Source organism: Periophthalmus magnuspinnatus, chromosome 18 (assembly GCF_009829125.3).
Source record: "Periophthalmus magnuspinnatus isolate fPerMag1 chromosome 18, fPerMag1.2.pri, whole genome shotgun sequence".
Lineage (NCBI taxonomy): Eukaryota > Metazoa > Chordata > Actinopteri > Gobiiformes > Gobiidae > Periophthalmus > Periophthalmus magnuspinnatus.
In genome coordinates, this window is record NC_047143.1 from 9254896 (window position 1) to 9282270 (window position 27375).

The 27375-nt window shown below is 39.0% G+C and overlaps 1 protein-coding gene across 4 annotated transcripts in view; it reads left to right on the top strand.

Moving 5' to 3' along the window:
• dock11 (dedicator of cytokinesis 11) overlaps positions 1–27375 on the top strand; it is a 104617-nt gene that overhangs the window by 14267 nt on the left and 62975 nt on the right. For all 4 annotated transcript variants that reach the window (XM_033983231.2, XM_055229045.1, XM_055229046.1 and 1 more), the window contains exons 4-18: positions 725–807; positions 1414–1480; positions 4986–5081; positions 9087–9221; positions 11394–11574; positions 13034–13113; positions 14769–14852; positions 14964–15104; positions 16868–17149; positions 18484–18606; positions 19253–19335; positions 22988–23110; positions 23193–23269; positions 24105–24289; positions 24433–24498. In XM_033983231.2, coding sequence (XP_033839122.1) covers positions 725–807; positions 1414–1480; positions 4986–5081; positions 9087–9221; positions 11394–11574; positions 13034–13113; positions 14769–14852; positions 14964–15104; positions 16868–17149; positions 18484–18606; positions 19253–19335; positions 22988–23110; positions 23193–23269; positions 24105–24289; positions 24433–24498 — 1806 coding nt within the window. The remainder of the gene's footprint in view (positions 1–724; positions 808–1413; positions 1481–4985; positions 5082–9086; positions 9222–11393; positions 11575–13033; positions 13114–14768; positions 14853–14963; positions 15105–16867; positions 17150–18483; positions 18607–19252; positions 19336–22987; positions 23111–23192; positions 23270–24104; positions 24290–24432; positions 24499–27375) is intronic.

Consider the following 27375-nt stretch of genomic DNA (forward strand, 5'->3'; position numbering starts at 1 on the left):
CAGATGTTCATGTTAAGCCCCACTCACTCCGAGCTCATAAAGAAAACTTGGAACGAAGTGATAGTGAACACATGCTGTACATATGAAATACTGTCTGTACAATGAAGTAAGTTTACTCCAGTAACTTTTTCATTTTGGAGTAGTTTTCGGATACCTTCTTGAGTAACATATTGAGTTACTGTTCACACTGTGAGTAAGTCTATACTCAACAACAGCTTGAACATGTTTGTTTCTTGCAATTCCCTACAATACATTTGTTCTGGGGCAAGACAGCTTTGTTCAAATACTTGGGAAAAAATAAGGTACAGGACCTTTAACTTCAAATTATACATCAGGTATTATGCCATGTACTTGAGCAATAGTTTTCTCAGTTTCCTAGTTTACTTACACTTACTTGAGTAAGTGTCTTTGTACTTCTACTTCTACTTCTAATTTAATTTCTAAAAATAACAGTACTTTACTTGAGTATATGTTTGGCTACTCATCTCAACCCGTCTCTGCTGCTCTGACCACATCACCCATGACTGTGAAGCGACAACGCTTCAACAGCAGTGAATGTCAGGACATATTTAATATTACTCAGCACCACTGACCAACAATGCTTTTCTCTAAATGTATTGAGCAAGGCCTAAGTGCTTGTCTTCTGCTCTGAGGGATTTTAAGGTCACTGGGTTCATGAGTGTTGAGAATTGACTGTTTGTAATCCAGCTCTTCTTTTTGGCAGTGCATCAAGATGTACAACACGGACTGGAATGTCATCAACTACAAATACGAAGCGTACTCGGGAGACTTCCGCATGCTGCCCACGTAAGCACCACTAGCGATGACTCAGATCAGAGAGTCCTTTTAGTTTTAAACCAACTGCATTTCAGCATTGACACCGGCAACCTAAATGAGAGACTCATGTGAGGCTCATTCTGCTTTCTGAATGGATAATCGTCTTGAGAACCAAAACACCAAATTATAACATATATTAAAGTGACAACATTTCTTTGTCATTAAGAATAAGTCTGCGTTACAATTGTTATCAGTGAAAGCTATATTTGATTTGAACATGCTTCCCTTGTATCTGGAGACACAAATAGTCAGTTTATGAGATTTAACATCAATATCTCAAATACAGTTCCTTTAATTTGGTGTATTTTGTTCATATTATAAACAATCATACATTTACAGAAGTGTAATTTTTTTGTGTGTCACATATGGCATGTAACTATTAAGATAGTATAAATAGCTGCAAAAAAGTAAAAACTAATCCAGCAGCCCATTCTATAACCTTGTATCTGAGGTTATGATTATTAAGAGATCACATTAAAAAAATCCAAATAACAATGTATTCGTAACAACATAGGTAGTGTAATAATCGCAGCTTTGTATTATGAATTATGATTATGTATATTTTCTCTTTAACAGCAAAGGCCTGAAGCCCGACAAGCTGCCGGTCCAAGTATTTGAGATGGACGAAGACGCCAAAGATGAGGTGAGCAGAGAAGAGGCTTTCACTGATAAACAGTATATCATAGCAGAGGAAACGTTACCTTACCCTGTAGAACTAAAAACCTTTTTAAGTCTTTTTAAGCGCTATGATGGCTCAGTGTGTCTTGACAATTTGTGTACATGTTTGCCGTCAGTCTCACAAAGAGGTAAATACTGTGATAATATCGTACTGTGAGATTTGGATATTATTACATCCCTATTTCCTTGTATACCTCTGGTCAATAGATTTGGCAGCCCAGAACTAAGCCTGAGAAAACAGAACCCTTGTATGTTCTAAAAATAGCTCTTATTGACTCTCCTCCCCTTACCACCGGCCGGATTTGGATGCAGTTAGACCGTCAAAGGCCCTAATTGAAACAAAATGTAGAGCTATGTTTGTCTCTGACAGCAGATATCTCTAGCGGATATCCACTTCTCAAAATGCTCCTTGGTTTGAACTTTAAAATATTGCTGCTCTTAGACACCTTACATAATTAATATGTCCATGTCTGAGACATTTTTATTTGAGATGGCTGTGCAGTGCGGCCTGATGGGAAAGGATACATAGAGAGCATGAGATGAAAGAGGAGAGGCCAATTAGATTAGAGGAGGAGGAGGGAGGGTATGTGCGCTTATCTCTTCGGTGCCATTGGCTCTGTCACAGAGCACAAAAGCGGCTTCCATCAGTGTCATTCTCCGTCCCAGAAACATGTTAATTTTAATGTGAGATTATGGAGAGGTGGGAGAGCTGGGTACTTGTGTTTGAATGGAGCTCCATCAGTTGTATGAGAAGTACCAGACAGCTGCGTCAATGTCTAGACTTCATTGTGACTGCTGTATTATAAAAGTGTGACATGTGTTTTTGTTAGCTGTACAATCTGTTTTATTTAGTGATTTATAACTCAGAAAAAGCATAAAACATAATTTCTTATCTAAATAAAATAAGAACAAACAGTTAATGATAATTCAGAGCTGTCTAGTCTCTGTCTAGAGATTGGCAGTTTGATTGCAACTCTGGCCAGTGCATGTCGTCATTATCTCCTTGGACTTTTTAATCCTCCCACCTGTAAATTTGGTATGTGAGTGAGTAATTAATTGGTTGTTGATGAAGAGGTCATTGGTGCAGATTGGTAGCCAGTACCCACGTTGTTTTAGTTAGCCCCAAGGCAACTGTGGCATCCAATTCTGCAGAGTAATGCATAATGAATAATAATGCAATGTAAAGGGTTTAAAAGTGTCTGATGCACTGGATTTATATGGTACTTTTTAAAGTATTATCTTTTAAAATGCATTTATGTGTGTTTCCAGTTCAAATTTGATTGGGGAAGAATATATTTCTTATATATTTTGACTAGAGGCAATTTGTATTCGTCATTGTTTATTTGGGATGTAACGATACTTGATATAATTTTGAGTTGTTTGATACAGGCGTCAAGATTCGATACACGAGTTTGTTCTATTTACACGTGTTCCTCCATGCGTGCAGTTTTGCTATGTAGTGGGTTTTATCAGAGGTGAGTTATCGTTCAGTCACTTTTTATTTTACGTTGATAAACCCGGGAAATATGAACATTTAAATACTTTACATTAGAGATGGGATGATATACAATCATATCGCTAATTGATATCAACAAGGTCCGCAATTAATCGTTTGTGGTATCTTTAATAATCGTGATCATCGCACACGATTATAATCGCCTTTACGGCACCAGACTGCCTCGTGTTTCTGGTTTCAGTACAATGTTTAGATGTTAGTTCTGGTATTTTCCCACAAATAGGGGGATCATCATAGCATAGCAATGAAACTTGTCAGCTTCTGTGCCTATTCTGAATTGGGGATGGTTCTTCACCACCGTCAGTCACCGTCATGGCTAGTGGGCAGGCAGTGGATCTGGATCCGGATGACGCCGCACATTTATATCCTCCATTCAAGAAGGTGAAGTCTGATGTGTGGAATTTTTTATAGTTTTGAAAAACAAGACATTTGCACATTTAAGAGACAACCATCCTGCATTGTTTGACAGACTTGAGCCAAAATTATCCATCGTAAATAACATACCATGTGAAATAAATTATTGAATGTAATTTGCGTTAGTTTGGATTTGTACGGATAATGGTACATGTTTGTGTTAACTTTGCCCTCGCTAGATTAGTACTAGCTAAATAGCATTTTGCACAGCTGATTTCTGCGATGCCAGCATATCCTTTATCATATCCTTTTTCTGGGGCCTTTCTCAGGTTGGTAATTTGTTTTTTATAGTCAAGAGTTATATAATTGACACATTTATTATTCATTCATTGTTAATTTCACTTGCAGCAAAAAAACAAAGGTGATCGCTCAGACACCTGCAAATTGTATTGTAATTGATTTTTTTTGTGACTTTTAAAAAAAACTGTAAATAATTATCGTGACAATATTGTTAATTGAGATTATTTTGGTCAAAATAATTGTGAGTCTAAACTTTAATATCGTCCCATCCCTATTTTACATATGCCCGTAATGCAAACGCGATGCAACCCATGATATATGCGATTTTTATCTCATAAATTTTACTCAGAAAACGATCTGTTGAAACATTTCTATGTAATATAACATAGTTTAAGTGTTCAGAAAAAAGGGAGAGCACTGTGTGTCTGTAAGAGCAGTTGAGTATGGGGAGGAGCTACTGTCTGTTGCTGCTGCTGGAGACAAGGGAGAGCAGCATGGACACGGGCATAGTGAGAGGAGAGTCAGACTCAGGAGAAAAAGGAAAATAAATAATCCAAATAAGTCATCCAATCATCATCAACAAAGGAAACGTCTGCTAGTGTAATTCCCCTAGCAGCTTATATTAAGAGTGTATTATAAAAACTGTTCTACTTAGAAAGCACAATTCCTATTTCACCGAATAAAAATTCAGAGCTGTAAATCTGTGGTTGTACTGTAATTTATTAAAATGTGATGTTTCATATTAATTTATTCAAAAGTGTTATATTTCTAATTAGCAGAAAAAAATAAATAGAAATAAATTTTTTCTCTTCACCCAATGCAAATACTGTGTTGTTCACATTCAATCATAAATGATCTACATAAGGACATGCTAGGATTCAAATAACTTCTATAATGAAGCACATTCCAAGATTGTGAATTTTGGCACTAAAACTTATTGTAGGGTTGTTTTGTTTCTGCATAATGAGCAATCACAATTTTCGACTTGCTTTGATGTTGTTGTTTTATAAACAAATAAAAAAAACACTTTGAATATACATTTTGTGAACATAAAAAAGATAAACTTTTGATAATAGCCATTTAAAACAAAAAATAATTGAATTTCTTTCTTTTGAAGTCTGAACTCACAAACCACATTCTTTTACTGACAGAGGGTTGTAAACCTGGCAGTAAACCTCTCCATTAAAAATTCCCTAGCTGATCCTTGACCATTAAAAATAACTGAATCTTAGTCTCCATTAAAATGTGTAGAATTGATCAGCCCTATGTTTACTCTGTGCTGAGGAGTGTGTTTTGACAGGACTCGTCATCGCTGTGCTCGCAGAGAGGAGGCGTCCTCAAGCAGGGCTGGCTGCAGAAAGCCAACATCAACAGCAGCCTGTCTGTGTCTATGAGGGTGAGTCAGCAGCACGAGTGCAGCAACAGACACAACACATGCAGTTTACATTCTACCATCAGTGTGTGTCCTAACAGTACGTGTGTTTCACACTTACAAATAATACATTTTACAATAGACTCTTTAAAAACCTGTAAACAAAAACATTCTACAGTCTGGAATGGAGGAAAAATAAAGTGGAACATAATGTGATTTCAATGGAGAAACTGAGATTAATCTCAGAATATTACAAAATATCAAACATTATAGGGGCTTTGGTAAATGAAAACCACTCAGATACATGTGAGTGATATCAGAGCCTGGTTTAAAGACATTTACAAATGTATTTTATTATTTCTTTCTTTGACAGGAGATTATGATTTTAGGTTTTCTGGACAAATACTTATAGAACTGTTGAGCACACTTACATTATGATCTTCTGGTTTCAACTGTATCTGTAAAAACAAAAATATACACATTTGCTTGTTTTTCTTCTGACATGAAATCACTTTCAATTGTTTTAGGTCAGTTTGGATTGCCAAAATGCCAGAATAATAAGAGAAAGATTTTTTTTTAGACACATTTTCATTACTTTATTCAAAATCAAAAGTTTACCTACATTTCATCAGTGTTTGATACCATTGCCTTTAAACTGTATGACTTGAGTCAATTACTCTCCACTGATTCAGGTGAGGCTATTATAGTATAGGAAGTTGAATTAATAAATAAATAGTTAAAGTGAAATATTTTTAAATATTAAATAACAAATGTAGGATAGTTTAGGGTTAAGATTTGATTTCTGCAATATCATAAATTTTCTGCATTTTACAATGAGCCAAAACCAAATTTTTCTTCTTTTTATGTAATTCTTTATGATTTTCTCTTCAGACAAACACAACATTTTACTGTATTTGACACCCGCATGCTGTTAAACCCCGGGGCTGTGGCCACTTCAGATATGAATATTTTAGGATGCATCGCTCAAATTACACTGGTTTTCTGGCGCTGCATTTATTGCCAGCTGCTTGTACTTATGGCATAATCAGAGCTCTGCACTCAGTTTGATAAATACCATGCACCTTCTGCTGTATGCTAAAATATACACCCAAAGATGCACCCTTTTCATCGCAATGTTACAAAATGAGGGGGAGCATGACTCCACTTTACACACCTTACACCTGGAGAGGAGTGGTCAGGAGGAACGGCCTCCCTGATCTAAACCCAAGTGGTGTTTGTTATTGGACTTCTGTGCTAGTCACAGTTTGTCCATAAAGAACACAATGTTCGAGAACAAGGGTGTCCATCAGTGCACATGGCACCAGGACACCCTAGGTCGGAGGCCGATGATTGCCTTTGTCATTGCGTCATTTGACCTTCGACCGCGTGTCTTGGACATTCGGATGAAGTAAGGGGCAGAGCTGTCAACTGATCACCACCTGGTTGTGAACTGGATCCGCTGGCAGAGGAGGAAGCTGAACAGACCTGACAGACCCAAGCGTATCATGAGGACCTGTTGGAACCCTCTGTCACCAGGATCTTCAGCTCACACTTCCGGGAGAGCTACTCCCTTATCCCGGGGGAGGTTGGGGACATGGAGTTTGGAGACAATGGACAATGGAGGTTCTCCACCTCCATTGTCCATGTGGCTGTGTGTAGCTGTGGTCGCGAGGTCGCGATGGCAATCCCTGAACCCGGTGGTGGACGCCGGAAGTAAGGGATGCACTCAGGTTGAACAAGGAGTCCTATCAGGCCCTGCTGGCTTGTGAGACTCCTGAAGCAGCTGACAGGTACCAAGTCAAACCAAGTGTGCTGCAGCCCGTGCAGTTGGGCAAAGGCAAAAACTCTGGCTGGGAGGAGTTCTGGGAGGCCATGGAGGTCCTCCTCCTATCGGTCGGCCTCTAAGAAATTCTGGCAAACCGTCCAACGCCTCAGGAGAAGGAAGCAGCGCTTCACCGTCACTGTTTACAGTGCGGGTGGAGAGCTGCTGACCTTAACTGGGGACGTTGTTGGGCGGTAGAAGGAATACTTTGAGGATCTCCTCAATCCCACTGTCACGTCTTCCGAGGAGGAAGCAAAGATTGAGGACTCAGAGGCGGACTCATCTATCCCCATGGCTGAAGTCACTGAGGTAGTTGGCAAGCTCCTTGGTGGCAAGGCTCTGGGGGCTGGATGAGATCCATCCTGAGTATCTTAAATCTCTGGATGTTGTTGGGCTGTCTTGGTTGACACGCCTCAGCAACATCACGTGGTGGTTGGGGACAGTACCTGTGGAATGGCAGACTGGGATGGTGGTCTCTCTATTTAACCCTTTAAGGACTGAGCTTTTATTTTACTTTTATTCTTTTTTTTAGCCATAAAAATCATGTAAAAGGAAGTGTCAGAATTTACTGCATTTTTTCACACAACTACTTCTATTTTACATAACCATCCGTATTTTTTCTTTTACGCATCGAATAAATGACCCACGCTCTCATTAGTCACCTTCGAGGGACAAAAGAGGCAGATTACCGTAATGACGGTAAAATATTTAAATAACCCGATGCCTCCACTTTGAGACGGCGTTTGAAATTACATGAGAGCACCACTGGTTGCGGAGTTACGGTACTGGAAAGTCCGCAACCGCGCTCTGTTGGCGACGATAGCATCCAACGCTATAGGGTGGACCAGAGGGTGTGTTCCAACTACAGGGGAATCACACTCCTCAGCCTTCCCTGTAAACTCTATTCCAGGGTACTGGAGAGGAGAATCCGACCGATAGTCAAACCTCGGATCCAGGAGGAGCAGTGTGGTTTTCGTCCCGGTCGCGGAACACTGGACCAGCTCTACACTCTCCATCGGGTGCTCCAGGGCTCATGAGAGTTTGCCCAACCAGTCCACATGTGCTTTGTGGACCTGGAAAAGGCATTCGACCATGTCGCTCATGGTGTCCTTTAGGGGGTGCTCCGGGAGTATGGGGTCTGGGGCCCTTTAGTAAGGGCTGTCCGGTCCCTGTATGACCAGAGCAGGAGCTGCGTTTGCATTGCCGGCAGTAAGTCAGACCTGTTCCCAGGGCATGTTGGACTACACCAGGGCTGCCCTTTGTCACCGTTTCTGTTCATTGTTTTTATGGACAGAATTTCTCAGCGCAGCCAGGGGTGGGAGGGGGTCCAGTTCAGGGACCACAGGATCTGATCTTTGCTGTTTGCAGATGATGTTGTCCTGATGGCTTCTTCGAGCCAATATCTGCAGCAGGCACTGGGGCGGTTTGCAGCACAGTGTGAAGCGGCTGGGATGCAAAATCAGCTCCTCCAAATCCAGAGGAGCTCAGACTAGAGCCGCTGCTCGTCCACGTCGAGAGGAGCCAACTGAGGTGGCTCGGGCATCTATTCTGGATGCCTCCTGGATGCCCCCCTAGGGAGGTGTTCCGGGCATGTCCCACCAGAAGGAGGAGGCCCCGGAGAAGACCCAGGACACACTGAAGGGACTATGTCTCTCGGCTGGCCTGGGAACGCCTGGGGATCCTCCCGGAAGAGCTGGAAGAAGTGTGTGTGGAGAGGGAAGTCTGGGCCTCCGTGCTGAAAATGCTGCCTCCGCGACACAGCCCCGCATAAAGTGGAAGAAAATAGATGGATGGATGGTTACACAATGAGAGCCATTCAAGTTTAACTTAAACTAAAAGTACATTCTTAGATCAGACATGTTGTCTGATCTGTTCAAAATAATTTTGAATAGCTACAATTAGTCATTATTGGTGTATAGAGTATGAATTGTATATTTGGGTAAAAGTGATTTATTTAGCCCTTATTGCTGAGGAAAGTTAAAAACAATATATTGCGATGACTTAAATAAGCAGCGGGGTTTAGTGCACCCAAGTCATATTCTGGTGCACCCAAATGAAAATCGTAGGTGCAACACTGCACCCAACTGAAATTGTGTGTCTGGAGCTCTGCCCCTTTTTTAGCAGATGAATTTCTTCAGTTGGCTACAGTCTTAAATATTAGTCCTTTCCAGAAATTCACATTTTCATTCTTTTGCTGTTTGGTGCAGGTGTTCAAAAGGCGATACTTCTACCTGTCCCAGCTCCCTGACAGCTCGTACATCCTCAACTCTTACAAAGACGAGAAGAACTGCAAAGAAACCAAAGGATCCATCTACCTGGACTCGTGCATCGACGTCATTCAGGTACAAAAGTCTAAACCTTTGCTTAAGCATTACAATTCATCTATGTTATGTAGTCTTTTTAACAGTCTTTGTTACCACACTCTTGGTGCTTAGCTACATGTCCTGGATTCCTGCAGATTTGTTGTGAGGAGCTGCTGTGCTTTGAGCTCATGGCACACACTGGTACCTGCCTTCAGCATGGACTTGTTCTGTGCCAGGAAAATATTTTTAGACTTACATGAACATAACAGGGGTACACATTATGTTGGTTTAAAGCAGGCCTATTATGCAAAATCAACTTTTCAGAGCTTTTAACTATATTATCATTGTTTCCTCTTCTAATGTACCCTTTTGAAGTTGTATTAGGGGTGATTTGTGTATGTTTGAGCAATCTTTAATTGCTTATTTTCAAGACACAATATTCCGGATCAATTTCAGTTTTCACCACTTGTGGTACACGACCACTGCCCACTGTGATACACATAGGATTTGACAGTGTCACATGGTCATTTAGGTACAAATGAAAAAAATTTGCTGCTTGCTCATGATGGTGACAACTTCATGACTTTTTGTTGTGACGACATTTATGACAACATCTGCTCCCATTTGGGACCACAGTTTTGTACAGTGGAAGTCAGTGGACTTGTTCCTTTTATTAATTTTTTTTATGTGAATATATCAAATTAAAATGTGCAAATTCTAGTATATAGGTCCATGGGTGTCATACTATATAACATATAGAAGACATATAATTCCCCTTTAAAATATGTGTACATCTCCATTGTAGCAGTGACTTAAAATAACAAGAATGTTATTGTTGCTAATCCACTGTTTGTAATGAAATAGGTCAATTATGTACATTTTTATGTACGGGCCCTTTGAGGTACAGAATATAATTTTCTGTAGGTGGCACATCTCCTGCATAATTCCATGGAAAAATAAAGACAAAACCATACTCCATAAAGATAGATGCTTTATTGCATTCTGTGGAAGATTACAGCCAAAGGAACAACATTCTATGGGAACAAGCAGGAGGAGCACAGCAAGGACCCGTGTTTTTCAGTGGCATCCAAAATTAAAAGGTTTCAATTCACTCCAATAAAGTATACTTAACAGCTTTTTTAAATGACTGTTTGTGGAGAAGATATCTGTGTAATCCCTCCATTGTCCAGGTCTGATCCATAGAAAAAGAAAAATATTAAATTTGTCAACTAGACAAAACGTTTTGCTGCTCATCCAAGCTGCTTCTTCAGTTCTAGTTAGATTACTGGTGGGCACTGCCTTATATCTGAAGGGAGGAGCTAGTTACACTGAAACTCAAAACACCTATTGTTTACTATTCCTATTTGTAGGCTAGGTCTAGGTAGTGAAGACGGCAGTGAGCGTTACATTGAAGAAACTACACAGCCACTCCATAAGAGGATGTACCAACACCGTTGCGAGAGCTCCTCGGGACCCCAGTCTTCTGTGCATCTCCATCTTAATGCCACTAACCACTTCTTTGAAGATAATAAAGTACAGATCTTAGCCAAAGAAAAGAAATGGTTTGAGAGGGGAATTAATGAAGCATTTTTTGTTAAGAAAGACAAGCCCTGAACAGGAATGGGGGGCTCAGACATTATCTATCCCCGATGTATAACTCCATTCTCAGACCCAAAGCAAAACAAAGAAAAAAATAAGGCTAGACAGGATGCTAATAGGTGTGAAATAACTCATTAGAGGCCTGAATGCTAAGTAGGACTCAGGCACCGTGCACATTTAGGGTAGCACAATAGACCTAGCCTACAAACAGAAACTGTAAACAATAGGTGTTTTAGTTTCAGTGTCGCTAGCTCCTCCCTTTAGATAGATGTAAGGCAGTGTCCACCAGTAATCTGACCAGAACTGAAGGTAGCGGCTTGGATGAGCAGCAAAACATCTTCACTCTGTTTTGTTTAGTTGAAAGATTTTACATTTTTCTTTTGTTAACATCCGTTTGGTGTTTATGTCACATTCACTTTAATTTGTCATTCAAAAAATTTGATTTCATTAAGATGGTCACATATTTGAGGAATAGTGATCTATTATACAATGACAATGAAAGAAAATGTATGATTTCACTGTTGTTTGGTCATGGTGTCAGTGATTGTGAATAATCACTGAATTGTGACAAAAAGAAAAATTACAATAAATTATTTTTATTTTTAAACGTAGAGTCCCAAGATGCGCCGGAACTGCTTTGAGCTGAAGATGCAGGAGCGCTATAGTCACTACCTGGCAGCTGACAGCGAGGCGGAGATGGAGGAGTGGGTGTCCACATTGAAGCAGGCCCTGAGTAGCGCCGAGGGGACCCCTGACAGGAGGAATGGGGCCGAACCACTCGACTGTGCCTTGGGTCAGTATTCATTATAATTGCATGACTTTAGCAATAAACCCAGTCAGTGTGTCAGTCTGCACTGCTCTGGACAGTGTAACTCAACTTAGAAGAGCATGTTACTGTAATACTAAGCTTTAACTCTCAGGAGCTGTGGTTTCCACTCTAAGCCTGTGTTGTGACATTTTAATAGCTTCCATATTGCAGACATTTCACTATATAGCACAGTATATTTATAGAGTTGCAAATTGTTATCAAAGATATCCAGCTCTGCCAACATCAAAATATGCTCAGAAAAGATAAGGAGTGGAGACATTTGTATAGTATTTGTCACAGGTTTTGCACTTATTAAACTAAACTCTATCCTTACTGCTTCTTTTAGTTACTTTTTATGCATGTTCGTGGGCTTGTTTCTCTATTTTAATCTAGTATTGTTACAAAATAGTATCTTGTTTGAGAAAGGCTCTGTTCAAATAATCAAAGAAAAATATAAACAACCACAGCTGACATTCAGAACAACACAGTTAGATAAACTGTTTTCCTAGTTTATCTGCCCTCTATAAGCCGACCCACTATGTACTGAAACTATACATAATGAAACTATACAGTACATCACAATGGAGACAAGCAAGTGATGCTATCAGGCCAATTATGGGTCAAATCTGTGGAGCGGGAACCCTGCTCAGAAGAAAGAATACTTTTAAGGTATTTTTGAGCAATTAAAACACCTGTAATTGAGTAAGTAGATAATAAGTTTAATGTCATGCTTTGTTGCTTTTGCTTGGAATGTTCCAGAGACACAGAGGCGACGGCTCCTCTACCAGAAAATTTGCATAGTACACCTTTAAATAAGCAATAATTATGCCTCATTTAAATACATATGCTTTTGTCTTCAAATGGATCATTGGACCAGCATTATTTTATATTTTGGAAAGCCCAACGCTGTAAACATCATCACATCAAAGTGCCACAATATTGAACTTTTCAGCAATTTTGTCTTGAATGGAAGAGAATAAAGATTACTCAAACATGCATAGACTACCCAAAATACAACTTTGAATGGGATGAGAGTAAACGATCATTACATGGTTAGGGTTAGCTCTCTTAAATCGACTCAATTTTGCAGAATATGTCTCCTTTTACTGTAACATACAAAATTACCAATTGTGTTGAATTTTTAAACCCTTTCCATGCCGAGCAATGTAAAAATGACTTCCAAGTAAGATTTTGTATAATATTGTGCTCTGTGCATAAAACTAATAGTTGAGATCAAGAGTAAGCAAGACTAAGATTCTGATGGATGTCTGTGATGTCGTCCAATGAGACAACAGGGCATTTTGAGTTCACAAAGCCCCAGCTCTGTGTCCAACAGGAGAGCTAATCTGGCCCCTAGTCAAATAAAGATCCTCCGGGGAAGCATAAGGGACTGCTGCTGCTGTGACTGATGTGACTGTATTAACCTGTGTCCTGGCTCCTTCAGATGACGACAGCAGCAGTCAGAGCAAAGGGGAAGGGCTGCTTGAGAACCTGGGGAGGAGCCTGCATCCGGAGCTCATGAAGGTACTGCAGCATATAAGGCAATAACACAACTTATCCCATAAACCCAAAACCTCATTGTGATCTCATTGATTTTGACGATATGCAAAATACAAAAATATTATCTGACAAGAATATTGTCAGATCATGATACAGTATTTGTTTTTGAGACTAGAGCTTCATTAAATACTCAGACACTTTTTCCTCACCCACTGCTCCTATCAGTGAGCCTCCATCATGCTCTGAGTCAGTGACATGTAGAATTAACTAATTATAGTGTAGAATGGACTGTCCAGAGCAGAAGATGACTTGAGCTCTTACAGGCAATATAATAGCTATATTATAATAATTACATCAATATAAACATTTACACGAGTTGTGATAAAATCGAAATCGTGATATTAATTTTTTGGCATATCCCCTACTCCTATTGGACAATTTTAATCTAGTCTTTGGGTGATAAACTCTGGTATTTTTTCCATTGTATATTGGTTGTTAAAAAAAAAATTATATATCCACAGATTTTTTAACTTAATCCTTTCTATTTTCTCTGACTAGACCTCCATCCAGCATGACCTATATAATTGCCTATACAATATTATCTTGTGATTTGACTAAAAAACATCAATATTTGTTGTTTGTAAACAACTTAATGCATGACACTAAATCTGCAAACAATGTCTATTATCCAAATCTATGTAACAGTTTTTCATATTTTTTCATTTTAATTTAAGAGCTAAGACGCATTGTTAAGGTTATGGTGCCGAGTAGTGACTTGCAGCTAAATCACCCATGGATGTTATTGTTCTGCCTGTTACAGTTACACATCCACTCCTCTCCTTTATTGTTCTATTCCTGAGGCTGAACAGTAGTGTGCATCCCGTAGTGACTGTTTTTTTAATGTGTGTGTAAAATGTACATTCCACACAGAGAACAAAAGCTGTGTGTGATGTTGTCGCTTTGCTCTTTGCTCTGGGCCATAGTCTGCAGAGCGAGAGACAGACAGACGGAGGGGGCAGAGAGAGGGAGACGGACAGACACATAGGGGAGACGAGTGCAGCAGACTTTTACCTGAGGCTTTCATGTCTTTGTTTATGGCCTCATGTTGGTCTCATGTTGGCTTCAGGAGTGTTTTCACTCCTTATTATGTCCTTCTGGTTATGTCGGTTTAGAAGGTTAGAAGATATTGTTTAAGAATTATTATTGACTGCATGGGGTCTGGGGCTTTTGTAGTTACCACATAATTTTCTCATTATGTTGGTAATGAAAGAATACAATCTAGACTCATTTCTCTTAAACATTTTATGGGATGAACATCAAACAATACTCAACAGCATTGTCTTTTGAACTCATTGCTAGTACAATGTACTTGTACTGCACGTAATAATTCAAAGTGCTCTCAGAATAAGAATTATGTGTAAGAATTACAGGTCAGAAGACAAAAAAATAATGCTAAATGGGATCTAAAACTTTAAGATATAAATAATCAGTGTAAAATAAAATTTGTAATTGAAGAGTGCAGATAAATCCTTTTGCACCTGTTTAAATTACGAATGTAGCAAACCATGACATATATATATATCTTTGTCCTTAAAGATACATTGAAAAGCCTATATTAAACACATTATAATACATTGCCTTGTCAACTGTATATCATTGTACTATATGTTTTTCCCCAGTATGCCCGTGAGACAGACCAGCTCAATAAGATCAACAGGAATGAGGGCAGACAGAAGCTATTCTCTCTAGACCCAGAGACACAGGTGAGACGTGCACTCCTGTATTCTTTCTGTTTTATTGATGTCCTTATAGATTTCTGCCTATTTCTTCCTCTGCTCTGATCAAGACTATAACATGTTTGTGTCCTTCTTCAGAGGCTGGACTTCTCTGGGATTGAGCCTGATGTGAAGCCCTTTGAAGAGCGCTTTGGTCGGCGCATCATGGTCAGCTGTCACGACCTGACATTCAGTCTGCAGGGCTGTGTCAGTGACAAGGGGGACGGCATTCTCACCAATGTGTGTACACCTACTTTGATTCACTGACTACCAATATGGAATTCATTATTACTTATGTTGGAAGTCGAACGGTTATTTATACTCTACGCACAAAGAGATTTTAACATTATTTAAGATATAATAAAAAAATAAAATACAAAAACCTTGATATTAGAAAAAAATTGTTGCAGAATAAGTTGTAGTAGCCTGAGAGTTGAAGAGAAGAGACATGGGGCTGGAATTGTAATGCAGGAGAACTTTATTTACTATCAGTATGGGACCCAGCACCCAGAGACATGAACCCTCAAGATATTCTGATTTCAGTCTAGTACAGTCCAGTCTGCTTATGCTTTCGTTGTAGGGAGTATTATACCTCTGATGACGCAGGCTAAGATAACAAAGACTGAGCTGGCATTGAGAGCTGTCAGTGCAGCACAGAAATGGAAATTCTCTAACAAGAACCATGAATTTTTAAGGCTTTTTAGTCACAACATACTGCATTTCCCCCCACTCTTTTGCCCTAGATATTATTGCTTTATAATTCATGTCTAACCTGGCTAGTCTCATATGCGTAGTCCAGAGTCTTGTCAATTTAGTAGAGGTCCAGTTCAAACCATTTGGGAGATATAAAACATACATATGGAGAATGATTGGCACAACAAGACGATAAAATCAAACCTTTACTAACTTCAGTTGAGAGAAAAGCACAGGCAATGCTAAACTGTAAATCTGTATTTCTGCTAAAATTTTCAGTTGCAGCCAGCGTGGGTCTCTTTGTGCTACCATGTTTGTTTTAGTTTGGGAATGTCATTATCATACCCAAACAGTCTACCCAAATCACAAAGTTGTAATGTCATTGATCCAGTCCACTGGCTTATTAGACACGGTACTATTCAAAATAATCTTGGACCGAACTCCTGCCCAAATTTTAATACTAGATCACATCTATTTCTGATGAACTGTGAGCTTTTGTTGATGACTCAGCACTCTAGAGCCCCTCCCCTGTCAGAGCGTATCTCTTTAATCATAAAACCTCATCTTGAACGTGTTGCTGCTGGTGCATTAGACACTGAACAGAACTGCTTCATTCTTGTGGTCAGGAAGTTGCAGCCATCCTTGTCCAGTCCTCTCTGCTACGTAACATCATTTTGAATGTTTTATGGATGCACAAAGCACTCAGAACTCAAAAGAGCAGAGATCCACTATAAAGAAGTGACTTTGATTTAAGACAGTATAGATCTGGTTTTATTACACCAAGTAAATGGTGATTACCTGGGGCTTCACTTTCAACAACAATTTTGTTCTGGATCTCATTATTACTGTTATGGACCAGAACAATCCTTGTGTCTGAAATAAAGAATGGCCATTTTGGGCTTAAATAACCATAATTTAAATATAGGTCAGTAATATTTAGCACAGATGGGACCATCTAAAATATGTTTTTATTGTAATACAGTGAGTTCATGGATACTTTGAATAATAGAAATTCCTCATTAAACATTTACCTTTTGGATTTTCATTGCTGAGTAGTTGGGAAAAACCTACTCTTGCCCCTCATCTGAAAGTATGACATCAGCACATTATAGAATCTGAAAACCTCCAATTGGACAGTGCAAATGTCAGCATGAATGGAGTAAAGAGATTAGCAAATTCTCCGAGACATAGTCATTACTTCTTACCACCTAGCCTGGAGCATTTTGTTTTGGGTAGAATATACAAAAAAAAAAAGTCTAATTAAAACAATGAAAAATATCCTTTTACCACCATGTTTGTGTTGATTCTAGGTGGAGCCGTTCTTCATAACCCTGGCTCTGTTTGATGTGTCCAAAAACTGTAAGATCTCGGCCGACTTCCATGTAGACCTGAACCCGTCCGCCGTGAGGGAGATGCTGAATGACTCCAGCTCAGGCCAACTCTCCCCTTCCTCCGACTCCTCAGAGGGGGGAGGAGGGGGAGGAGGAGGCGAGGTGGCGGCCATGTTGTTGAACGGAGACTCTGGTTGCAGGGGAAACAGGTTGCCTGTAGTCCAGAGGGCGGCAGAGGCGGTGCTAAGGTTCCCCACGCAGGTATAAGCACACTTGAGGCTGTGTTTGTGTGTGCACAGTGTATCTGATGGAGGAAATGAGAGCAGTTAGAGGAGAGATAACATGTTTGGGATAGAACATAATTCCTTGAGCTTTGTTAACATATTTGGGTTATACATTGTTTGCCATGCCAGCCGAGACCCCACAATTTTACAATTGATGCATTGCAGTGACAACATGCTGGGGAGGGACTGCATGTATGTCTACGGTGGAATGTTCAGCAGTTACCATGGTGACATAATGAACACATTAGCAAACATAGCCTGAGTTTTTTTCCCACTAAATTATTTTTTTTTCAGATGCTATGATCAGTTTGATTGTTCATGGTCCTGTTTAGGTGATGCCTGTTCAGTGACTGAAACTGAAAAAATGTTAACGTTAATGCTATCTAGTTTATGACTATTATGTTATTTGAGAGGGTCTTGTTTAACAGTACAAATTTGCTCAGATTGTGTTAAAATAAAGCTCAGATTAAAGTCTAACTTCAGTAAGAGAGCAGTGGAAAGCAATGTGTTCTACTCTTTTTCTGTCGAGTTATGGTTTTACCTCTGTCATTAGCATACTTTTATTAGTATATGGTCAGTACAATGTTAATTTAGAGAGAGCCGTTGTGTTCACACTTCCATAAAAACTGGGCCTGAATCTGTAACTAGACTAGAATCTGTAACTAGATTCAAACCAGGACCAAACTAGGACAAGTGCGATCTTTGGATGTGGCCAGGAATTTCATAGAATGCCACACTGATTTTTTTCCCCATGTATTTCAACAAAATTTGTCTTGCTCCAGTACAGATATATTGTGTAAGCAGATCAAAATATATCCGCTGTGTACTGCCTGCATCGTATTACAAAGCACTTTGCTGGTTTGTAGCCTTACAGTGATGGCAAAACTATCTGGACATTGTGCTAATCACTTATGAACTCATCACATGGAATAGTTAGGATGCTTTGAATGTATAAGGTGAGTGAGGAAAAACTTTTGACCACTGTAAACTGCTCTGTTTTTCACATTTCTAAGACAGAAAAAAATCTGGTACAGCGCGTATAATTTAAAGTTTCTAGTTATTAATACCTAAAAATATAACATGCATTTTCTTTTCAATCAAGGAAGAGGGGAAAATAGTACTGACTTCTGAAAACCGTTGCAGTAGTCAGTACTATTTTGCTGAACCTCAACTTGTCTGCATGCTAAATCAAACTGAAAATAAATGTGGTTTTCCTGTGAAGCTACAGCTTACAGCACCACTTCCCTTGCACTTGCCTTGTAAAAACACTCCAACCATCTAAGTACTGCCTACGCTTCTCCTTTTTTCCAGGGAATCTTCTCTGTGACTGACCCTCACGCAGACATCTTCCTGGTGGCACGTGTTGAAAAAGTGTTACAGAATGGAATCACTCACTGTGCGGAGCCGTACATCAAAACATCTGACATAACCAAGGTCTTAACATTTAATAAGTGCAAATGATAACTCTTACCTACCAACCATACAGTAAACAAGGGCCAAAACCTGCCTAAATTGCAAAACAGTTATGATGATACTAACAAAAATAAATTACAACACATTTATTATGTTAAATGAAGGTTCAGTTTAGCAGAAAAATGTGTCTTGTTACTTGTCCTTGCATTTTGGACAGAATTTTCAGTGTTGACATAGGTAGATGTATTGCTGGATTTCAGATGACATCAAAACAGTCTATAGGGCAATAAGATTTAATACAGGTGGGGGCAACTAAAATGAATAATATACTATATAATAATACAGTGGGTTTTAAGGTTTACTCACTAAGTAAAATGATCAGGTTCAACAGTTGTGCATTTATCTGTTGAATATTTCATGGCAAAGTATAATGTAGCTAATTGGAAAAACTGGCTCTTGCCCCCATCTGGGAGTATGACATAATCACATTCTATAATCTGAAAACCACCAATTCAGTTAGAGAACTTAGCGCTACTTCCTGTATTTTTGTACTTTTCATGATAAATATTTACAACAGGTACTATTAGAAAACCTGTCATAAGCACTTTAAGCCTGAAATAAAAAAAAAACTTATCTATTTTGACATTTTCTTCTGTATTATTTCCAGACTGCTCAGAAGGTGCTCAAGTCAGCCAAGCAGACGTGCCAGCGCTTGGGCCAGTACAGGATGCCATTTGCCTGGGCTGCCAAGTATGACAGCTGTACCATATGAATCACAGTATTGCAATGAATAAATAAATAAATACATATGTTTAGACGCCGACACAGAAGCATCAAATCATAATATTAGTTTTCTGCTAAAAGTCAAAAAGAATGTAGATAGTAGAGAACAAGGCAAGGCAAGTTTACACTCACCTGAAGGATTATTAGGAACACCATACTAATACGGTGTTTGACCCCCTTTCGCCTTCAGAACTGCCTTAATTCTATGTGGCATTGATTCAACAAGGTGCTGAAAGCATTCTTTAGAAATGTTGGCCCATATTGATAGGATAGCATCTTCCAGTTTATGGAGATTTGTGGGATGCACATCCAAGGCACGAAGCTCCCGTTCCACCACATCCCAAAGATGCTCTATCGGGTTGAGATTTGGTGACTGTGGGGGCCATTGTAGTACAGTGAACTCATTGTCATGTTCAAGAAACCAATTTGAAATGATTCGAGCTTTATGACATGGTGCATTATCCTGCTGGAAGTAGCCATCAGAGGATGGGTACATGGTGGTCATGAAGGGATGGACATGGTCAGAAACAGTGTTCAGGTAGCCCGTGGCATTTAAACGATGCCCAATTGGCACTAAGGGACCTAAAGTGTGCCAAGAAAACATCCCCCACACCATCACACCACCACCACCAGCCTGGACAGTGGTAACAAGGCATGATGGGTCCATGTTCTCATTCTGTTTACGCCAAATTCTGACTCTACCATTTGAATGTCTCAACAGAAATCGAGACTGATCAGACCAGGAAACATTTTTCCAGTCTTCAACTGTCCAATTTTGGTGGGCTCGTGCAAATTGTAGCCTCTTTTTCCTATTTGTAGTGGAGATGAGTGGTACCCGGTGGGGTCTTCTGCTGTTGTAGCCCATCCACCTCAAGGTTGTGCGTTTTGTGACTTCAAAAATGCTTTGCTGCATTCCTCGGTTGTAACAAGTGGTTATTTCAGTCAATGTTGCTCTTCTATCAGCTTGAATCACTCGACCCATTCTCCTCTGACCTCTAGCATCAACAAGGCATTTTTGGCCACAGGACTGCCGCAAACTGGATGTTTTTCCCTTTTCACACCATTCTTTGTAAACCCTAGAATTGGTTGTGCGTGAAAATCCCAGTAACTGAGCAGACCCGTCTGGCACCAACAACCATGCCACGCTCAAAATTGCTTAAATCACCTTTCTTTCCCATTGTGACATTCAGTTTGGAGTTCAGGAGATTGTCTTGGCCAGGACCACACCCCTAAATGCATTGAAGCAACTGCCATGTGATTGGTTGATTAGATAATTGCATTAAGGAGAAATTGAACAGGTGTTCCTAATAATCTTTTAGGTGAGTGTATTTGTATAGCACAATTCGTACACAAGGTGCTTTACAGAATAAGAAAGACATTAAAATCACACAAATCAAAACATAAATAATCACAAATAATCATCATAAAATTACCATTAAAAGAGAAGAGTGCAGAATAAAAACCTTTATAAAAACCTTTCAGTCGTATGCACAGCTGAACAGAACTGTTTTGAGCCTGGATTTAAACATTGTCAAAGTCGAGGCCTGTCTCACATCTTCAGGAAGACTGTTACCCCTAGATTTCTAGCCTGAGTTGAAGGTTTTAGAGAGAGACTGGAGGTGACTGCTGACACTTTTTCTCTATGTTTCTGTGGGCCAAAGACGATGACTTCAGTCTTGTCTGAGTTTAGCAGAAGAAAGTTGTTTTGCATCCACACACTGATCTGTTGGATGCAGTGGCTGAGTGAATCCACTGGTCCATATTCACCTGCTGCCAGTGAGACATAGCTCTGAGTGTCATCTGCATAGTTGTGGTAGGACACATTATTGCTGCGTATTAACTGGCCTAACGGCAGCATGTAGAGATTGAACAGCAGGGGTCCCAGGATTGAACCCTGGGGCATCCCACAGGTCAGGGGCATTTTATCTGATATACATTTTCCAATTTCAACAAAGTACTCCCTGTTTTCTAAATAGGACTTGAACCAGTTTAGTGCCGTACCAGAGATGCCCACCCAGTCCTCTAGTCTCTGTAAGAGGATCCCATGATCGACAGTGTCAAAGGCAGCACTCAGATCTAACAGGATCAACACTGAGACTTTGCCTGCATCAGATGTCATTTGTCATCTTGATAAGAGCAGTCTCAGTGCTGTGGTGGGGTCAAAAACCTGATTGGAAGACATCAAAGGAGTTGTTAATTTCAAGGAAGTTAATAAGCTGTTGGTAAACAACTTTTTCGAGGACTTTGCCTAAAAACGGCAGATTTGAGATTGGTCAGTAATTGTTCAATACTGTGGTCGATAATTGTTCAATATTGTGGCATCAAGACTGCTCTTCTTTAGGAGAGGCTTGATAACCGCAGTTTTCAAACCTCTTGGGAACGTTCCAGATTGAAGTGACATATTAACTATGTGAGTGAGTGGTGATAGCAAACTGTTGAGCACAGACTTTAGAAATTTAGTGGGTAACACATCGAGGCAGCATGTAGATGAACTCAGACTGGTGACAATCTCTTGGACAGTTTTGTCAGTTACAGGTGCAAAGTGAGTCAGCTCTAAGTGTCTAGGTGGCTGCTGAGGTGTTATTTGCGTTGTGGAATTCATGGCATTTTTAATGCCCTGAACCTTGTCATTAAAGAACAATGCAAACTCATTGCACTTAGATGTGGAAATTAGTTCTAACGGCAGTGGAGCTGGGGGGTTTGTTAATCTGTTTACCGTTGCAAACAGGACACGAGAGTTGTTACTACAACTTCCAATAATGTCAAAAAAATACCTTTGCCTTGTTCTACATAAACTGTGGTTGTACGTGCTGATTGTCACTTCTCCACTCATCATTCACTCACCATTTGCCATGATTTAAAGCTACAGTATGTAACTTTCTGGAGGTGGCATGTCACCTGCATGATTCCATGAAAATAGTGAGTTAAAAAACCATGCTCCTGACCATTCTCCATAGAGAGAGATGTTTTTGAGTATATACTGTGGAATATTGTAGCTAAAGGAATAACATTTCCATGTAAACAAGCAGAGGCAGACAACCCTTTGAGCCAAATAAAAGTTAGGTTTGTGGAGATGCAAGCCCGCTCACAGTACGGAAGCATATATTTCTATTTGTCAGTGGAATAAATTAAATTACTGTGGTTAAAGAAGACATATTAAGCAACTGAGTTTAAAATTTTATAACCACGTTACAATGTTTTCCCTCATTATTAATCAAAGATGTGTTTAGAGTACGTCATGCATGTCTGAGTAATCTTTATTCTCATATATTCAAGATACCAATATTGCATTTAAAATGTTCAACATATTGATCGACATGTCATAGGTAATAACTTTACTTTATATACAGACAAAATGATAATTATGTCTTGTTTAACAACCCAACAGGCAAACAGACCAAAATACTAAGACATATAAACATTTTTTACGAAGGAAAATTCTCAATGTAAATATAAATAATTTCTCATCGTACATCAATATGCCATCCATTAAGCTGCAGCATAAACACAAACAGTTGCATTTATTAAGACCTTTTGAAATTAATTTTTACATACAGTAAAAACCCGTCTTTCCGCAGTCACTTAGTTGCAGTACTTTTTCATTTGTATGTATTTTCAGGCAGGTGTTCAAAGATGGTCAGGGCAGTTTGGATATGGATGGGAAGTTCTCTCCTCTGTATCGCCAGGACAGCAGCAAGATCTCCACTGAGGACATGATGAAGCTGCTGGCTGACATCAAAAAGTCTGTTCATACAACAAAAACTACGTGTATGTTGATAATTGACTATGACTAGAATTAATTAAGAACTATTGTCTATTTACAGACCAGAGAAAAGCAAACTCCAGGCCATCCCAGGACAACTGAATGTTACTATTGAATGTGTACCTCCGGATTTCTCAAGTGAGCTCAACTTTGTATATCATGCAAAATTGCAAAAGTCGTTTCTTTTTTATTTCATTTTCATTCATTTGTTTAATTTGTGCACAAAGCACATTTCAAATTTTAGAAGCTCTTTTTTCAGTGGACTTTTTTTAAATGCAAAAATATCTTGCGATTTAAAGTGGAACTTGACACTGAATCAACTATTTCTTTGCTGCAAAACTATGTATATTGTGTGTTAATAGTATTACCTACTGTTTCAATTTGGCAATTTCAATGCAAACTTGGTAAATTTGTGGTCAATAACAGTCCAAAACAGGGTGTGAGTGTCTGCTGCCTCCAGTGGCCAGTTCAATTTCAAGTACTACATGACATCACACAAGACTGCCCCCATTACAGCCAGGGAAAGTTTGAAGTGTATGTACCAGTTAGACCAGTCACACTGTTCCTATGTCCAGACCTCGCCCCTCTTCCATCATCACTGTTTTCTTTAGTCATCCAGGTCCCGCCCAGTTTAGCAGCACTATTTGAAACATGGGCAGAGTTTAGGTGTGTAGTCCCATTTTAAGGTAGTTGCTTTTCCACTGAACCCAAGTACAGGTTAGTACGATATAGTTGGTCTTAGAGGACAAGGCCAACCATATATATAGAGTGGATGGAATGTACATTACTGCATTTCAGGAGACTGGGGAGACTATTACAAATGTTTTATTACTTGAATTAAAATTAAATATGTAGATTTTTTTTTATTTATTTGAATCAAATCATAAGATTATGGTTTGCTTTTAATAGTAACAGCACCAAACTGGCCTGATCCGCCCTAGTAACACCTATTCATTCTTTTCCTCTTCTTTAGATACGGTTACCTCGTCCTACATCCCAGTCAAGCCATTTGAGGACAGCTGTGAGCGTGTGTCTGTGGAGGTGGAGGAGTTTCTACCCGAAGAGGCCAAATACAACTGCCCCTTTACCACCTACAAGAACCAGCTGTACGTGTACCCTCTGCAGCTCAAGTATGACAACCAGAAGACGTTCACCAAGGTCTGTGGCACAAGTCCTCCTCATATGTGAACCTGGCTCCAATGTCGGTGGGGCGTTTGACTGATGGGCAGAACCACTCTCGCTGATTGTGTTCTTGGCAGAGTGCCTTGATTTTGTAATGTTTTGCTTTTTTTCTGTCATAGGCAAGAAACATAGCAGTGTGTATCCAGTTCAGAGACTCTGATGAAGAAGGAGCAACCCCTTTAAAGGTGAGTTGTATTAAGAGAATTAAAATCTGTGTATGAAAATGTGATACATTTAAAATGACTAGATATCTGGATTGATACTGACTGATTTGTAAGTAAAGCAGTAGGTAATTTGTATACGTATTTTTAGTTTTAGAATTCATAATTATTTCATTTTATATTAATAAATCTTATTCTAGGTTACATGATTAAAACAGTGCAAGTTTCCTGTGACACATATTTTCACATCGGGGCTGTAGTCGTCTAAAGAAATTCTTAGACGTCTAAACACATGCCCCATCGAGTGATTAGTTGACTAAAAGCCTACAACTGTACAGGAGTGCTAAATAAAATTAGTCAACTAATACAAGTTTTGCTCAACTAAAGCCCACCACACATTACAGGATTTTTCAGTCTTAAACGATTTTAAAACATGCAACAAAATCACAGATCCCAAATATGAGGAGAATTGTATGAGACTTTAAATCTTCAAGCACAAGGACGCACCACAAGCTAAAAAACAAGCTAACAAAGCTAGTACACCTAGTCAGCTTTTTCCTGTCTAGAGTAAAATGACTCCCTTTGAGATTAAAGTGTTCAGAAGATCAGATCAAGATTCTACTTTAGATTCAAATCAAACCTGTTATTATTTGTGGAATATGGGACAATGGTTCAGATAAGTGCTTTTTAATTCACTGAAGGTTGATAAAAAAAACCCCAAAAAAACAAACAAAGGAAGTAGAGTCATATTTACTAATGCTTATTTGAAGCAGCTTCACTCAGATCGGGACAGCGTGGATTTACTGTTAAAGAATGCTTCAAACTGGATTAATTGCACCATTTTGTGAACCTGGTGTAATTATTTGCGGAGGACAAATTCTAATGGATAATATGTACTGGATTGATGTAGTCTAACTACAAATTTACAAGACCTGAGTAATAGAGTTGCCTAATTATTTTTCGCAATTTCTGGAGCTTGAGTTTGTATCTTGTGACTCTGTGTCCATCACTCTGTTTGCCCCGATGCTCTGTTTTATTGGCTGGTGCAGTGGTGGTGATGTTTTGTGGTTAAGATATGTCTGAGCTGCTCAGTCGCAATGACATCACACACATGAGGAGTGAATCGGCTTAAAATTCACAAAGACCTAAAATTGGGTCACACCTCCCCGATGTCGAGGAGAAGCAAATTCGGTCCTAAATTGCAGAAATGATCCTGTAGTGTGTGGCGGGCTTAAGACACCATCGACCAATGGTGTCTTAAACAACCAAAGGGTTACTGCCCCATTCTGCACTGGTAAGAGTTGGGTAACATTAAACAAATGGCATTTATTAAAAAAGGACGCTTAACCATGATGATAATACACAAAGATATATGGAGTTTATAATGAGTAAATGTTACGTATTAGTTTAGTACAGGGCAAAATGTATTCAAGAGGCAGTTATGGGGTATATAAAAAGCCTGAACAAGGTGCTTATTACCGGTGAAAGCCTATAATATACTGCCAGTCTTTCTGCATACATACTAAATATTTATGGGTGGAAACAAACTTCTTTTCACAGCATGAGGCTTTCCATTTTACTAGCAGGTGAGCGGGTGGAACACCAAAACACTTATGCCTCTGATGTACACTGCCCACAGGAAGAGAATGCCATACAAGCATTTAAACCATGTCTGAGGAATTTTGGTTGTACTCTGGTTTTAAATGAACCATGTGCTGCACTGAGGGATGCAGTTGTGTACTAACACTGAGCTGCAGTGACACACCTCACAAGATCTAATTACCTCAAGGGGAGCTTAGGGGGGTTGTGGGAAAAAATCCCATTTGAGGAAATTCCTTTATACTTTTGGGCAATATAAACATTCAAATTGTAACATGTTCTCAGAGGTGCGTAATACTCAGTTACATTACTGGAGTAACTTTGAAAAAGTACTTTTCTAACAGCATGCTTTTACTCCTACATAAGTTTTTCTTTTATTGAAGTAACAGTACTCTTACTTGACACTTCACACTGTGAGTAAGTCTACTCTTAGTGGGAAGTGGGAAGTTATGTTGACAATATTAAATGATTGGAACATCTAATAATAATAATAATACATTTTATTTGTATTGCACTTTACATTTTAGAGAAATCTCAGAGTGCTAAAATCTGTGTTTCTTGCACTGCTCCTTCAGATGTGATTTAGTTTTTCACATTTTTGTGTCTATCCTTTGAAAATACTACATTTTGTGCATTATTTTTTGTATCATCCTTCAAATTACATTAACTGCAAATTATAAGTCAGATGTTACTTATGTAATTTTGAAGTAACATTACTCTTACATCAGTTAAAATTTTGGCTACTATACCCACCTGTGCATGTCCTTTAGGACATTTCTAAAGTGTATTGAATATGCATAGCTGTAAACACTGTAGTGATATTAAAATGTGTAACTGATATAACAAACTGGATTAAGTTTAGTTCTAAGTTAAAGCACAACTCATGCAACCTTTGAGTGGAGCAAAACTCAATAAAAGTTGAGAAACATTAACAATGCTCAGAGTCGCAATGACATTAATAATTTATTAAACAATTCTTAGAAGTTTTGTGAATTCTTGTAACATACAGTGGCTTGCAAAAGTATTGATCCCTCTGGAACTTTTTCAAATTTTGTCAAGTCAACCACAAATTTAAATATTTTTTCATTTGTATTTTATGTGAATAAGTAACACAAAATGGTACAAAGAAAATTATACATCATTTCAGATAAAAAAAATAACAAAAAAAAAAACTAAACTAAAAAGTTCAGCATGCAAATGTATTCAGCCCCCCTAAGTCAATACTTTGTGGAACTGCCTTTTGCTGCAGTTACAGCTGCAAGTCTTTTGGGGTATGTCTTCACCAGCTTTGCACACCTACAG